This window comes from Macrosteles quadrilineatus, unplaced genomic scaffold (assembly GCF_028750875.1).
Source record: "Macrosteles quadrilineatus isolate MER2022 unplaced genomic scaffold, UCM_ALF_1.0 Scaffold_1__1_contigs__length_201487025, whole genome shotgun sequence".
In the NCBI taxonomy this organism is placed as follows: domain Eukaryota; kingdom Metazoa; phylum Arthropoda; class Insecta; order Hemiptera; family Cicadellidae; genus Macrosteles; species Macrosteles quadrilineatus.
The window spans coordinates 79,615,199-79,631,912 of record NW_026542594.1 but is presented as its reverse complement, the minus strand read 5'-3'; the positions used below and the strand labels follow the sequence as shown (position 1 = coordinate 79,631,912).

General features: G+C 35.6%; 1 protein-coding gene across 1 annotated transcript in view; it reads right to left on the bottom strand.

Annotated features, from left to right (window-relative positions):
- Positions 1-16,714, bottom strand: part of LOC128983655 (probable ATP-dependent RNA helicase DDX56) — a 139,225-nt gene that overhangs the window by 101,463 nt on the left and 21,048 nt on the right. Inside the window, exons 3-4 of the mRNA XM_054403029.1 lie at positions 16,239-16,373; positions 4,792-4,982 (exon numbers count right to left, since the gene is read on the bottom strand). Of these exons, the coding sequence (XP_054259004.1) occupies positions 4,792-4,982; positions 16,239-16,373 (326 nt within the window). The remainder of the gene's footprint in view (positions 1-4,791; positions 4,983-16,238; positions 16,374-16,714) is intronic.

The window sequence follows — 16,714 nt, the reverse complement described above, 5'->3', positions numbered from 1 at the left end:
ACTTTTGCTGTGATATTTTAAACCTGTTGTTGAAGTAAATAATTGTTATATGAACAGTCATCGAATGATGTGAACTCTTAAGATTCAAACATTCCTTTAGTTAGCTTACACGAAACAGATACTAAAACGTGTCATCAAGTGAACTGTTAAAAGTTAGGTAAGGTTGGTACCAAGTACCCGTATTGACATTTGGTGTTAACTACTTAGTGAAGATAAACTTTCATAGCCTTGTTATAATTGTGAAATATTAACTTGCCAAAGACAGAGTGTATGACTGCTATGTATCATTGTGGTATAAGACTGTTACTATTCATGAGGCCCTTTTCTAGGGATATGTGCGGGGCATGCTGGCTCGTGAGATGTCCTTGTCTGCTGGATGAGACCTGGTCACCTACCCAAGACTAGGCCTGCCTATCTTCTAGCCCTACTAGTCGAATCGCACTGGAATCCTGTTTATCTCGCCAAATACCGTGTTGTGAAAGGACCTGATACGCCTTACCGCTAAGTAGACCAATTAAGTTATCCTAAACTCCACTTTAAATTCTTTTTGTACAAATTGATCTCTTAACTATGACCGGTATCTAACTTGTATTTCTTTTCTGTTCATTGCTATTTGTCTTAATTTATTTATAGACAGAGTTATTCAACTTAAGTTAAGGTGGCCACCAACATTTACCTATGTTTTAAACTCATCTTTGATTGAGCGTTGAGTTATTGTTATACCATAATTATGATATGAAATCTGTTCGACTATCGTTAACTTTTGTGTCAATATCTTGCTTTGGAGATTTTTACTCCTCTTAAATCTTAATTTTCTTATTAAACTATTGTAATTCAAATTTAATTGTTGTGTTTTCACTATATTAATATTTCCTACTGTGTTTAAAATCAAACTTTAGTCACTCCCTTACAAATTAATCTTACTCCTCACGCTCATGCAAAACTATTAGCGATATTAACTCATTAAAGTGTCTAGGTATAAGTAAATGAGTAAGTGAGTGAAAATGAAAAATGGATGATCCTGAAAAAAGTTATGGCTGTTCAAAGTTATGATATGCTGCATGTTAAATGAGCCTTATTCTAAGTTTTAATTTATTTTTACATGTTTCATGTATTACACGTCCAACTCTGAAAATTGTTAACGGGTTTAAAGAAGTAAATCCTTCCTCTTTTAAAATATCTGTAATACATGGAACATGAAAAAATAAATTAAACTTAGAATAAGGCTAATTTACCATGCAGCATATCATAACTTTGAACAGCCATAACTTTTTTCAGGATCATCCATTTTTCATTTTTAGTATGTCGTTGAGTTTGCCTCATCAAGACCTTTAAAATGATATGCATAACAACCCATGCTTACATTTAGGATTTTTCACAAGCTCCTGACCCCCCAGGAGGAAAAAAATCAGCCATATTCTAAAAAAAAATACATTGCCAATGAACCCATCTGACTACAATGAAGGAATAAATATTCTTAAACACGTTGCTGTCGCTAATGGTTACCAGAGCATTCTAATTGATAAAATGATTCTAAAACATAAACAAAAAACCTCCAAAATTAAAGATAAGAAAACATACATTTCAACGGAATTTTGTGCATCTCTTAGCACTAAATTTAAAAACATCATGGCCAAAAACAACGTCACTGTGTCCTTCAAAACCGTTAACAAACTTGAATCTTTGTTGAAAGAGCAGCCTCAAACGACAACTCCTGTTTTTGACAAGACTGGCGTCCATAAGATCAGTTGCGACGACTGCCCTAAATATTATATTGGCCAGACAGCTCGTTTTTTCAAGAAAAGATTTAAAGAACATCTCCCAAAGAAGACAACATCCGCTCAAACATCAACCTTTGCCGAACACTTAGTTTCCGATAATAGCAACTACACAAATATTGACAGCAACATGTCCGTACTGCATATATCTAACGACCATTTTAACAAAAATACTAGTGATGGTCGGATCCGGATATCGGACTACTGGATCCGCCAGATCCGAGCTGGAACCGGCACCCGATCGGATCCAAAAAATTCCGGATCTTGGGCTGGATCTGGTTTTGATGGATCCGTTTTTTCCCCGAACTTAAAGCTGTCTGTATCCATGTACAAAACCGATTTTTCCCGATTTCTTTACTAACACAAAGCTATCTGTATCCATGTACAAAACCGATTTTTCCCGATTTCTTTACTGACACAAAGCTATCTGTATCCATGTACAAGACAGATTTTTTCCCGATTTCTTTACTAACGTAAAGCTGTCTGTATCCAAGTACGCTCATCCGGACTAATGTGGCGGACGTCCGGTCCGGATTGCGAAAAATCCGGACAATCGAGAGTCGAACAAATACACAATACTGTATACAGCAGTTTTTTTTCAATTTTGTTCCAGGTCCACAGTAATGATAGAAGTGTTATCCGGTTAATCGGTCTTGTACATAGACAGCTTTGTACATAGACGTAGACAGCTTTGTGTTAATAAAAAAATCGGGAAAACATCGGTCTTGTATGCCTGGATCACCCCTTGTTTATCTCTCTTTGTTATTCGTTCCAAGTCCACAGTACTGATAGCCATGTAGGGTATGTGAAACTCTACAAGTAAAATACCCTGTGTCTGTGTACATGAAGATTATCTGTGTCCATACAGGGTGAATAAAAAAGTCAAGACTCCTCCATCTAATAAATATTTTTCTATGTTAGAACACAGTACATTCTTCTTGTACACAGACACGGGGTATTTTACCTGTAGAACTTCACATACCCGTCTATTAGTACTGTGGACCTGGAACGAATTTAAGGAAGAGATTAACAAGAGGTGATTCAGGCATAAATAAATTGGATTCTGCATGTAAAAACCACGATATAGTATACTCAACTATAGTAAACTTAGGACAAAGTTTCATTTTATGATTTTGAAAAGTTTTAGTGTCCCCAAAAAATGTGGGATTATGGGCTCAACTGGAGATTACTCTATATAAGATGTATTAATCTTTAAACATTACCAATTTAATTTTAAACAGTATGATTTAAATTGGCATTCTGTTAATTACGTTTTTTTTAACCCGCCCTTATGACAGTGTGTATCTGGATCCGGATCCGGTACCGATATTTTCTTGGATCCGCCCATCACTAAAAAATACACTTGAAGAATTTCAAATATACCTAGCTGTGAAATTTGACAAACATAATATTTTAAATGACAAACTATCCTTCCAATCTAATTATATTTATGACACGGCCATTAAGGTACTTGAGAGAGAGTCGGGGATGAATGGGGACAGCTGACTGATAACAAGAACAAAGGAATGACGTCACAGCGCCACCACCACGTTGATGACCACGTTGACCGGCAGTCTAGACGCTACATCCATCCGGTCGTGACGCATCATCCTCACCGGTGTTACCATTTTTAGCTTTCACTCGTTAAATTGTACTCTTTGTTTCAATGTTCGTGTTTGTATTCGTGTTCGTATCCATGACCATGTTCGTGTATGAACGTATAGCGTGTGTATTGACGACCTTCTGATGAAGTGATTTGACATCCCCTGGACGCCCGAAGATGACTTCTTGAGAAGTTGAAACTAGTCGCGTCATAGCAGCAACATTTTGGATTACAAAAAACAGGTGTTTAAACCAATTTTTATAAAAATACCCCCGCCGCAGCAAACCTGCCGACTAAGCGAATTTCCATTTGTCTGAATTGATTTTCAGTTAAATATATTTTAATAACATTAGGTTTAACGAGTACCTAGGTTTGCTGCTACAAGGAAACTAATAAAGTGTGTTTTTGAGTAAAATATTGATAGCTTAGTACAAAATAAATAAATTTGCCAAGTTTGATCAAAATATATCCATAAACAAGCAAACTACAACATTTGACAATATTCTCCATAAGAATAACATGGGAATTTTAAATTTGCAATTTTTTTAATTTTCTCCGTTACTAATAATCAAACAAAAATTCTTTTATATACTAAATTATTTGTTTTTTTAAGCTCTTTAAAAAGGTCTAAAGAGAAATCAGGAAATTTTGTGTTTTGAGGGTCAAAAGTGAGAAAAACCAATTTTTACCCCATAAAACCCCCCGTAAAGCCCCGTTCCCATGGTCCGATCGTGCTGGTTCGCGAACTCATTCAAGTTTATCCCGCTTTACACCTTTAAACCAAATTTCATCAAAATCGGACAAAAATTACTCAAGTAATCGCGTTCACGGACGTATATATATATAAGTCTATATATATATATATTTATATATACATATATAAAAATTTTAAAGAATGGTGTTTTTGGCCTCTGGGGACATCAAAATGAAAAAGTAAATCGGTCCCGGGTCTAGGTCTTACCGTGCCACCTACGGTAATAGCTACTTCCCTATAGGGAAATTCGCTAAAATAGTTTTTTATACCCATAAACAATTTGCAAAGTTTAAATTGTGTAAGTGAAACCTGGAAAAAGATATTGGGTTGATCCGTGACTTTTTGCCACCCCTGTATAAACATGCATGTACACACTTTAACATTAAGGATAGAAGTGAAAAGAAGAAAGAGATCGAATTGTTTTAGCCAATGAGAAAGAAGCTAGTTTTAGATGAAATCAACTATTTGCAAAATAAAGTGAGTGTAGTCTACTCTCAGTTCAAACTTTATTTTAAACTATAACAATAAAAATCAAAAACATTTAGTTTGTAAGTTAAATTTTAGCATTATTTCTTGTAATATTCACCCTGCCAAATTCGTTAGTGTCCTGTTATTGAATTTGAGAAAACCATAAATAAAATTATAAAATAACTTACTTCAGAACCTCTTTTACGTCGTCTTCATAGCCAAACGAAAACATAAGATCAGCCTCGTCTATAACTAGCATTTCCAGGGAGTTTGTAATAGAAAGGGACTTGGTGTTGAGATGCAGCAGAGCTCGAGCTGGAGTAGCAATCACAACATCTGGTCTCTCTACCAGGAGTGGCTTCTGAGCTACTACTTCTACCTGTAAACATAAGAACAGCCTCGTCTATAACTAGCATTTCCAGGGAATTTGTAATAGAAAGGGACTTCGCGTTGAGATGCAGCAGAGCTCGAGCTGGAGTAGCAATCACAACATCTGGTCTCTCTACCAGGAGTGGCTTCTGAGCTACTACTTCTACCTCTAAACATAAGAACAGCCTCGTCTGTAACTGTCATTTCCAGGGAATTTGTAATAGAAAGGGACTTCGCGTTGAGATGCATAAGAGCTCGAGCTAGAGTAGTAATCACAACATCTGGTCTCTCTACCAGGAGTGACGTCTGAGCTACGGGAGTGTTGCACGACGTCCAAGTGCCACGACGTCCTAATATTTTTCCAGTGCCACGACGTCCAAAACATAATTTTTGAGTTGTTGCACGACGTCCAAGTGCCACGACATCCAAAAGTACAGTAACTGCCAAAAATATAGTCTTTCTACAAGCTTTGGACGTCGTGGCACTTGGACGTCGTGGCACTTGGACGTCGTGAAACAGCGCACTGTAGAATTGTAAAGAAGTATCATTTGCACCACGTCCAAAGCCTCTGCCAGTTGCACGACGTCCAAGTGCCACGACGTCCAATAAATATTTGACTGTTGCACGACGTCCAAGTGCCACGACGTCCAAAGTGCCTGCACACTGTGAACACTACTCGTCGACCTCAGTGCATACAGTTCGCATTGCAATTATTGAAGGCAACTATTGTTAGTAACTAGGCCTAGTCAACTGTTTGAAAGTTGTCAACCGCTTCGTCTTCGATTAATGTTTAAATTATTCAATATTCAATGATTCTAATTGAACTAATTATTGGATTAGCTTAAATTTTTTTATTTATATGTAAAATAAATACTATGTCACCGTAAAATGTAATGATGCAGTATTTCTGTTGTTATGATTGCATAATTGATTTCTACAAAATAGAGCTATGTCATAGAAACGAAATAAATAAATGACTACATTATTCACTATATTGTATGATTAATACAATAAATTAATCACTAGCCCAAAAGTAAATATGGTAGGTTTAATGTGAGTAGTGGTAGAATTCTAAGTACTGCAGTAGAATAGAATTGTCATACTATATCAATTGGTAGCAAATTAACTCGTAAGATAAAAGGTATGCACAGTTTTATAACAGCTGTAAGACTTCCCATTTAAGTACCGGTATCATTGAAATTGTATAACTTCCATTGAACAGAAATGAGGTAAGTAGATATTGATACACAGATATATGAATTTTCCATACACTTATAATATGACGAATTCAAAAAAGGTTTATCCGTCAAATGTGCTAAATATTATGTAAACCATCACTTATCAACTTTTTAAGCTATAATGGTGGTACTACAATGGTTAAAAATGTTTCCTGTGAAACATGTATTTTTTAAACTAAAAGGTTTTCTTTTAGTACTACAAACCTTGCTCTATTAGTGCATACGAAAAATAATTTCACTATTTTACGAGATCAATGTTTAACAACAAATGGTTGAAGCAGATATTCAGAGATTGTCTCCAGCTGATGCGGTAATAAAAACATATTTTAGCCATAGCACAGACAATATATAATACTATAATAGTAATCTATCTATCTATCTATACTATTATAAAGAAGAGGTGGTGTCTCTGTGTGTGTGTGTGTGTGTGTGTGTGTGTGTGTGTGTGTGTGTCTGTGTGTTTGTATGAGATAATCTCAAAAAGTACTGAACCGACTGGGCTCAAATTGCACGCAAATGAAGCTACAGCTCTGAGGACACATATTATACAACTATTCCCTCTTCGTTATTGTCCTAGGGCTCTGCCCCGTGGGCTTTCAAAAATTTGAGGTGAGAGATTTTAAAATATTGATTGATGGTCTTCTGTCTTGTATCCATGGTAACAAGAGCAAACCTACATAATTTAAAAATGTAAACAACCAGAACTAACTGTCAAATGAATTTTGATTTCACAATTCCACACAGCTGGTTCAAACATCCTTATATATAATACGTGAAGGTGATTTCTACAAAACACTACTCCTCCGTTAATAATGGACGGATTTTTACAAACAAGGTGTCAAAATAAAGTATTTTTTGTGTAGACGCCCCCTTTCACCAATTCCTGTAATAAAAATCCTCGGGCTTTGCCCCACAGGCCATCAAAGTTGGATTTTCTCCCATAAGGACATGGAGGAATTGAAATATTTAATTGGAAACTTTGTCCCCACTAATTTGAGAGATCGGCTGGGCGTAGGAACTTGGTAGGGGTGTCCAAAGAAAGGTCTTGGACTGTAGATGAGTTATAAAAAGAAAAACTAAGCAAAATCACTTAGGGCTCTGCCCCAGAAGCCTTTAAAGATCCCTCCACAGAGTTGTTTACATTTTGGCCATGTGAATAATACTTTTTAATAAAACAGCTGTTCCTTTTTAAATTGTATCTCAAACAACACAAATATTTATTGGGAGTTACTGAATTCTACCAAATAAGTATTTGCAATGTTATTTTCTGATTTTAAAATTGATTTTCCTCTTTATCATGTCATGTCATGTTTTGCATTATAACGATCCATTACGAAATCAGTGGAAAATCCTTATTTCACAGCAATTCTTAAATTGTTTCTTATTGAACTATCTTATATATACTGTACGGGTTGGTGTCTGCCTTTTTCACCACTTATGCCTACATTTTATCATATTATTATTCTACACATATCAAATATTTATGTACAAATATCTGCTCTTATAGTGTCTAATAACATCAAAACATAGACACCTTGCCTAAAATGGTACCCATCTTGACAAATTATTTGCACCTGCCAGCTGCCTATATTAAGGACTTTGGCGCACTGGGTTGGTAACATTATTGAAAATAACACTACATTTGGGCTGTAAAATATGGTACAAAGAGAAAATACGATTTAAGCAGCTACTGTCATGACAGAAAGGTCATATTCCTTTTAAACTAGATCACATAATCCTTTATAAGATACGTTGATTAACATTATGTAAACGTCAATATATACGTAACAGCCAATTTACAGTATTTTTGCTTTTATTTGCATTATTGGTTGCCAATGAAGCCGCCAACTTCACTTCAAGTATTCCACTACACCTAACATTCCGTAGAGAGATTATTTTGACAACTTTATGTTATTGATAAGGCTGAGACCCATGTCAAGGAATTCCAGCTTTAACAGTAACCCCACAGTCAATTTCTCAAAACTGCTAGAGGGTTCATTCATTGGCACAGAAGTACGATATGAACTGACGCCACGTGACGAAGGAAAAATCAATTTTACACTGTAACGGATATACCTCCCTTTGAAGTTAGAATATGTCTTTCCAAAAAATATTTTCTTTTCAAATAAAATCATATTACACTGATGAAATCACAGAAGTGTTTAACTACAAAAGACCCACCAATACGATTTTAATACTATTTAAATGTTCTTCCAAAGGATAAGGAAGAGATGTCATATAACATACTAATATTAACTCCGATGACGTACGGTATGGGAAATATTTTAATCATTGAATGATCAACCAGAATCGGAAACTAACGCAATTAATATCATTATTGTTTTTACACTTATTACTCTTTAAAGAATGCTAAATGCTTAAAATATGTATATTTCACCAAAATTAACGCAGTTAGACGAATTAACATAAGCCTTGAAAGTATTCGTCGATTTCGACGAGTTTCCCCTAGTATTAAATAATGCACGAATGTTAGAACAGAGGGTAAGGATTATAAATTTAAAATAATGATGTTACTACCCCGAATGTAAACATTATTTTACATTACTTAAATGTAGCTGTCAAACCATATGTTAATGTAATTTCATTAGTATATGATTCTTTCAGTTACTTCATTTGTTTATGTTTATGATCTACTAGCGGGCTTTGCCCCGTTTAACTTCACAAGTGAGCTCGTTCGCATGGCTCAATCATGTCCTGGTTGAAGTACGTTCGCTACGCTCACTCATCTTTAGGTTGGAGCTCGTTCGCTCCGCTCACTTGCCTTCAGGTTAGCTTGTTTGCTGCGCTAACTCGCTTCCAGGTTGAAGTTCATTCGCTACGCTCAATCACCTTTTGGTTGCAAATTAAATGAATGATTAAATGCATTTATTTATTTCAATTGAGAACAAACTTATTACATGCATTTTGGCTGTAGTCATAAATTTAAAAAAATAATAGTGCTGCACCCTGTTGGTAATCCTTGTTACTTTAGTGCTATTGAACATCATAGAACAGAACCAACTTGTTTAATTGAAACAGCTGTTAAGAAATTCCTTTTGAATATGAAAAATCATAAGGTTAACGTGGGAAACTCCAGAGCCACTGGGGTGGAGCCCGAAAGCCCGATCAGAATAAAAACTACTTAGTTTTCCTATTTAATGCCCAAAGAATCGGTGTACCAAATTTCAGCCTCCTAGGTAAATGGGAAGTGGAAGAATTAGTGATGAGTGAGTGAGTGAGTGAGTCAGTCAGTGAGGGCGTTGCCTTTTATATATTTAGATTATACTGAGTCTGTTCTATTTTTGTGAAATGCTGTAATAATATTTTACTGGGAATAATTCGTTTTAAAAGAAATCATTCATCATGGATATAGGAAATAATAAAGATTCTATAATCATTGCCCTATCAACCTAGGCCCTTTTCCTGAGTGTTATGAGGTTTATGTTTTGATTTATTTTTGTGTGAACCGTAATATAATCCCCCTGCCACAGCAAATCTGTAGACTGAATTTCCATTTGCCTGATTATATAATTTCACTAAAATATGTCAGAAAATTACCCTATTTTCCATATTTATTTATATTTTCCTATTTTTTCTATTTGTCGGTTTGGAACTATTGTGATAGCTTTTTGTTTACAGTGCAAACCATGGATGTTTGGATGTATGGATGGATGGATGGATGTTTGTGACAAGCAAACGCGAAAAATACTAAACCGACAAGGTTGAAATTTGGTATGATGATAGATGGCATCCCCGATTAACATATTCTTACCTCAAAAATTCTTTCAGTCTCCGCCCCGGTGGCTCTGGCTCTGGACTTTCTCATGTTAACCTTATGAGTAGGCTATTCATATTTAAAGAAATTAAAGAATTTTGTCAGCCGTTTCAACTGTACAAGTTGGTTCTATGATATTAAACAGCATTAAAAAGTTATAAGGCTTGCCAAACAGGGTGCAGCACTATTATGTTGTTTGTTTGCATTAATGACCACAGCTAATTTGAACCAACTAGCAAAAAAAAGTTGTGGTACACAATGAGAACTTTACTTTTTTCCATGGTTTAGGTGCAGTGGTAGAACATCAGGACTATGGTAGATGTGTGCTACACAATAGGATACCGTATAAATTAAAAGACCAGTTTATTTTAAATCGTGTCCTCTCCCATAACTGCAATAAGCATTTATACTTATATGCCAACCCCGTACGAAGGACGGGTACTCTGCTAGTGACACAATAATACAAATACAGTATACTAATACAATAATACTGTAGGTTTCCGTAGTCTGTGGCCATAGGTTCGTCTGAACTGTCAATCAATTCTGAGAAATTCACAGTTGTAAATTCTTACTAGTCTTTTTCTAAGTTCACGTCGCACTCGCAATTAGTTCGCATGTTTTATCTAGGAAAGCAGGTATGCCCTAAGTCATAGCATTTGTAGGTTAAGTTTAATAATAACAAACAGTCAGTAATATCGTAGGTTTGTAGGCACACTTGTTCAAGAATATGCCGTGGTAGGTTTTGTTTATAAATTTTATTTTTTAATTCTTGTCTAATGACGATATTGATTTGTATTTGTGCGAAAATGTTAATTTATTTGTCAAGGGCATGAGCGGCCCTCTAGTCTATGTATGTTACATGAAGCACAACATGAAAAAGAATAAATTAAAGGAAGGTAAAAAACGGATCAGTTGCTGAAGGTCTAATCAGACCTTCGACACACATTTTGCAGTTTGTACTTGATGCTGAGGATCCCATGAATCCTGTACAAAATAAAAAAAAATGTTTCATTCAAACTACAAGTTTATTACTTTTCCGAGAACCAGCCTTTATCAGGACTTCCGCTCCCACGCTAGTTGGCAACATTAACTGTGCTATATGAAAACAATAAATCTTGAGTAAATATACTGTAATGTTGAATTTTGAGGTCGTGGTGTTCCTTCGTAAGCACATTCAATTATAATCTAGGAATATGTAAATTTATTGTTATACGTTAACTTTATTGATATTCGATTCGCTACAGTACTATTAAAACCTATAACAGGGGTGCCCACAAGGGGGGGCCGTGACGCAGACTGCGTCATTGAAATTCTTGGGGGGGGCTCAAAAAAATCAAATGGGGGGGGGGCTAAAGTTAATTGCAACAGTGTTCAACGTGACGACAATCCAAAATACATTACGAAATTGCCAGATAGAAAGTAGATAATTAATTACAATAGCTATATTATTGAATTAAATTAGTTAAAATAGGATTTTAGGATAGTTTAGGATTCGTGTAGAAAGTTATTATTTAAGATTAGCAAGACGTGAGATCTAAGAGAGGGAGCGCTGGGATGGCACAACTGCTGTGATAGATAAAAGATAACGCGTGCTGGTACAGACACGTCCAGCTACACCGCGACTTAACCATAGCAGAACTCTTTGTTGACATAAAGCTTGTTAAAATACTATCAAGTAGCAAATAGCATAGGCTACAATACTTTACACTATTGTGTATACTCGATTACCTGAGTTAATAGGGAGAGGGTGCGGGGAAATGAAAAATACGGTTAATCCAATATAGTATAAAAACAGATGACAAACTCATTAAAACGCTGTAAACAGCCATTAAGTCACGATTTACATTTTTATAAACGAAATTCAATATTGCACTATCATTATTATTGTAAATTTCAAATCATCTATCTTGGTTCAGTTGTACAAACGGCAACGTTTAAAATTGTAGCTAACTCAAACTCTACTAATCAATAGCCAAACATTACATTGCTATAAATAACGTTAATATTAAAGGAACCTTTAGAAAGTGTTATAAGGTACTGCTCATGATAGGCAGATAGGCTACCGATAGGTGCTGAATCACAGCATAGGAATTGATAGATAAGTAATAAAAAAGTGTAAAATTATATTTAGAGATAATTAAAACACTCTTAAAAAAGAATGTAACGAGAACAATCTTGTTATTCTCTTTCTTTGTTCTTTTGTTCATTAGGTTTCTCTTCAATTCATACACAAATTCAACAAGTCGCCGCCATATTTAGGCCTACTCATTGGCCAACCACAGCCTTACTAAAGTTACCATGGTTATCACTCAATCAGAGTGTACAAGCATTATATCGTCATCATTCCCCAGCTGTTGTATCTGAAATCTGTTGTAACATAGCGCACAGCAGACAGAAGTGTATAACGGAGCAGACGATTGTTGGCGCAAGCGTTGTTTCCATTTCATTTTCATCAAAGAAGCTGTGATGTTTCTAAAGGGAGGGAGAGGGGATCGTTATATCGAGAAAGACGCTGACAATTCGTTATGGATATTCTGGAAATAAAAAATTCCTTAAATTGAGGTGACTTATAAAACTCTAATTTTATTTATATAGAAAGATAAGTTTTCCAGTCCTGTACAACACTGATTCACGGTCTTTCCCTGTAATCAAAATTCAAGGACAACTTGATACACACAAATTCTCCGGTTCCCGACCTGGATGATGGCTAGTTATTTAATTTAATTTACAGTTACATATTAGTACTCGTGATAAATCAAACCCGTTATGTAAGCCAAAGCCACACGGTTATTAATCTCACTTGGTTTTGGATTTGCTTACAAACGTGATCGGAAATGGTTAGGGCCTACACAGTATTCTTAAAGAACATTTATGTAAACATATCAGTGACAGCTAGGAAAAGGAATCTTTATCAAAACAGCTGTTCGCAATTTCATATATGATGTGTTCTCTCAACAGATTATTAGTATTTCATAAATTAATGACGTATGTAGTAAACATGGAGAAAATAAACTAGAAAAATCAAACAAAATTGTATTTTTGATTGTCCGTTATTTTATTTCCAAAATAGTGAGGCCATATTTTAATGGCTATAAGGACTCTCTCGCCAATCCTGTGGATACAATTAAACCATTAGAATCAAAATCGGTACTCTAGTTTTCTTTAGAGTAGGCCATGAGTAGGTTGCATAAAATGCTTTCTGGGCCATGACAGACGGACATAAATGGAGATAAGACATGTTTCAACTTCTTCAATGTATAAAACATAAATAACCCAAAATATGTATAATTCTGAGCAATGTACAGACTAAACTATAACTTTATTGATATAGATTAACTGGGTTTGAATTTTAAATATCTAAAAAAAATATAAAACTTCTTTTATGGTTTTACAAATAGTGCTGGGCGGGGGAATAATGTTTCTCATTTGTTGTGTACACCATTTATGGGGGGGGGGGGTGCGTCATGAGTCTAGGGGGGGATGGGCACCCCTGCCTATAACATTTTCAATTCATGTGCGTTGTATTTTAGAGTTGGGGAAACAAAAGAACCCTGTGTACAACTTATTTATATGATATTCTCATTGGTTGCAAAATAATAAGTGGTGTAGCAAAACACAAACACAAAATTTATTGAAATAAAATTAAGTCAATGTTAAGTGAATACTATTAATAAACATATTTGCGACATAAGAACATTTAATTGAAGCAAAAAAAAAAAAAACAGTTCGAAAAAGGCATTCTATTCTTTATACTAGTAAAAATTAAAATGAGGGTATAAAAAATAGTTTTCAAAGATCATGTTGATCAATGTACATTCATCTAGTCTTGAAAAAATAAGTATTTAAAAGCTTACTCCAACCATAATGAAGTTTATCGGTTGTTAACAAAATGTCATAATTTTTCAAATCATGTAAACCTTATAGTTTTCCAACTGTTGCCTTATTTATTTTTTTTTATGTTTTTTTTACTTTATGATGTTTCAATTAATGGTTCAAATATTCATAGTATATATATTTCTGAACAAGAACATACCCATGTATATATCCTACTAATATTATAAATGAGAAAGTTTGGATGTTTGTGACAAGTGAACGCGAAAAATTCAGGTCGGATTGGGCTGAAATTTGGCATGATGATAGCTCACATTCCCGATTAACATATAGGCATATTCTTATTTCAAAAATCCTTTCGGGCTCCGTCCCAGTGGCTCTGGAGTTTCCCATGTTAACCTTATGAGAAATGGAATTATTGAATCTTAACCGCTGTTTCAATTAAACAAGTTGGTTCTGTTCTATGATGTTCAATAGCTTTAAAGTAACAAGGATTACCAACAGGGTGCAGCACTATTATTTCTTTTACATTTATGACAACAGCTAATTTGCAACCAAAAGGTGAGTGAGCGAACGAACTTCAACTTGGAGGCGAGTGAGCGTAGCGAACGAGCTAACCTGAAGGCAAGTGAGCGCAGCGAATGAGCTCCAACCTAAAGGTGAGTGAGCGTAGCGAACAAACTTCAACCAGGACGTGATTGAGCCATGCGAACGAGATAATCTTGAAAATTAAGAAGTTAAACGGGGCAAATCCCGCGGGTTACAGCTAGTAACTAATAAAGGTTCCATAAGCATTTTACACGAGAGAACACTGTTTGGCAAGTAGCCGGTCATCATGAAGGAGCTTGGACGTCGTGCAACAGCGCTGAGCTATATTGGACGTCGTGCAACAGTCAAATATTTATTGGACGTCGTGCAACAGTCAAATATTTATTGGACGTCGTGCAACTGGCAGCGACTTTGGATGTCGTGCAAATGTTACTTTTTTACAATTCTATAGTGCGCTGTTTCACGACGTCCAAGTGCCACGACGTCCAAAGCTTGTAAAAAGACTATATTTTTGGCAGTGACTGTACTTTTGGACGTCGTGGCACTTGGACGTCGTGCAACATCTCAAAAATTGTGTTTTGGACGTCGTGGCACTGAATAAATATTATTGGACGTCGTGGCACTTGGACGTCGTGCAATGCATCCTGAGCTACTGATCTACCTGTAAATCAGAGGCTGATCAACCTTACTCATTCTCAAAAAACTGGCCATACCAGTATACAAGTTGAATTGATGTAGACCAGTATACTATGTAGCATAGTATGTAGAACTAATATAGACCATACCCATACGTACTATATTATCCCAGAAAGTCAAGTCTAAATGTATAGGTGTGTCTCTGCTCAAATAATTTACTTTAATTTACTTACAGTGTATTAAGTATTGGAGCCAATCAAATAAATTATTAGCACTGACCATACTTGAGCAGAGGACTTGGTAACTAGTTTAGTCTTTAATTGCAAAACGAGCTGTTTGCCCGTCCTATGTTCGGGAGTAGAGTATTCAATTAAAACTGAATATGATTCAGAACAGCTAGTTTACACACATAAAGACAAATTCTGGCAGTTTCAACAGTGAAACATGTTCATCTGTAAACAAATGCCACATGACCACCTTTTTCTTTCAGCCAAGTACAGGCCTACAAAATATTAATTTTAAATCCAATAATTTTACAATAAAATAGCAATTGCGTTGATTTGAAAGGCTTTAAAGTGAGATTGGCGGTCGATTCACACGCATTTCATTGGAGTAGGCCTACAGTAGCTACATAGGCCTACCACCTCTTATTGTCCTCCCGTTACTTTGAACTGATCCGCATATTTTCTCTGCACTCAATTCTCAAACCCAGCAATAAGCTTTTTCGGTTCTTTGGTCAGTGCCCAAGTATCTGAACCATACAGTCCTTCTGGGATAGTTATGGTAGGGTATTAATCGGTTTTATTTTCTACTGACACCCTGCAGCTTCTTGGACAATTGTCTAGAGACCTACTACACTGACATTTTCATTATCAACCAAAGTATTTTAGAATTTTTTGCTGCTTGGCTTGCACATTCATTTACAACTCCGTTCTATGTTATCGTGTGTCTAATATGTTTTATTTATTAAACTCTGTTAACGACCTTTGAATGAAGTGATTACCAGACACCTTGAGGCCTTATAATGGTTCAAAAGAACCGAAGCTAGTTGCCAAAACAGCACCAAAGGATTACTATATGCAGGTATTGTAAACCATTTTAAGTACGATACAGTAATCCGAAGGCTAAACAACTATTTGAAAATGCAGTAAATCTAGTAACTTTAAAACAGGCATCAGTGAAGTAGGGCACAGTTATACCTAGACTTAGTTATACCTAGACTTCCCTACTGCATTACCTGAGGAGAAATGTCAACGCATCGCACTTCCCTGGAGCACTTCTGTGTTAGTTCAAGGATATGTGAATGAATCTGGCTACAAAGTTCCTTACTTGGTGCCAATATTAACGCTCTAACTGCTTGCTCCTTTGCAACCTAAAAAAAAACGATATAACCAATATACAAAAAAGTGCTGCTTGGCATTAGTCTATTGGAGAACTGCATGATCTATTAAAAGTGCTTACTAAATACTAACAGTTTGTTTAAACAACAATATTTGTACGGTAATACCAATTCTGTGTATAGTCAATGGTAATACCAATACTGTTTTGTTTCTACAATTTAAAGCACTGGAACCAAAACCTCCAATGAGCGATGATTCCTGAATTTCCATCCTCCACCACCCCTCTAATTCTAATTCCCTATAGACAAATATGTGCTTAGCTTGACAAAAAGCAAGAAAACAATAAGCAGCATAGGCTTTGTCCAATAGTGCC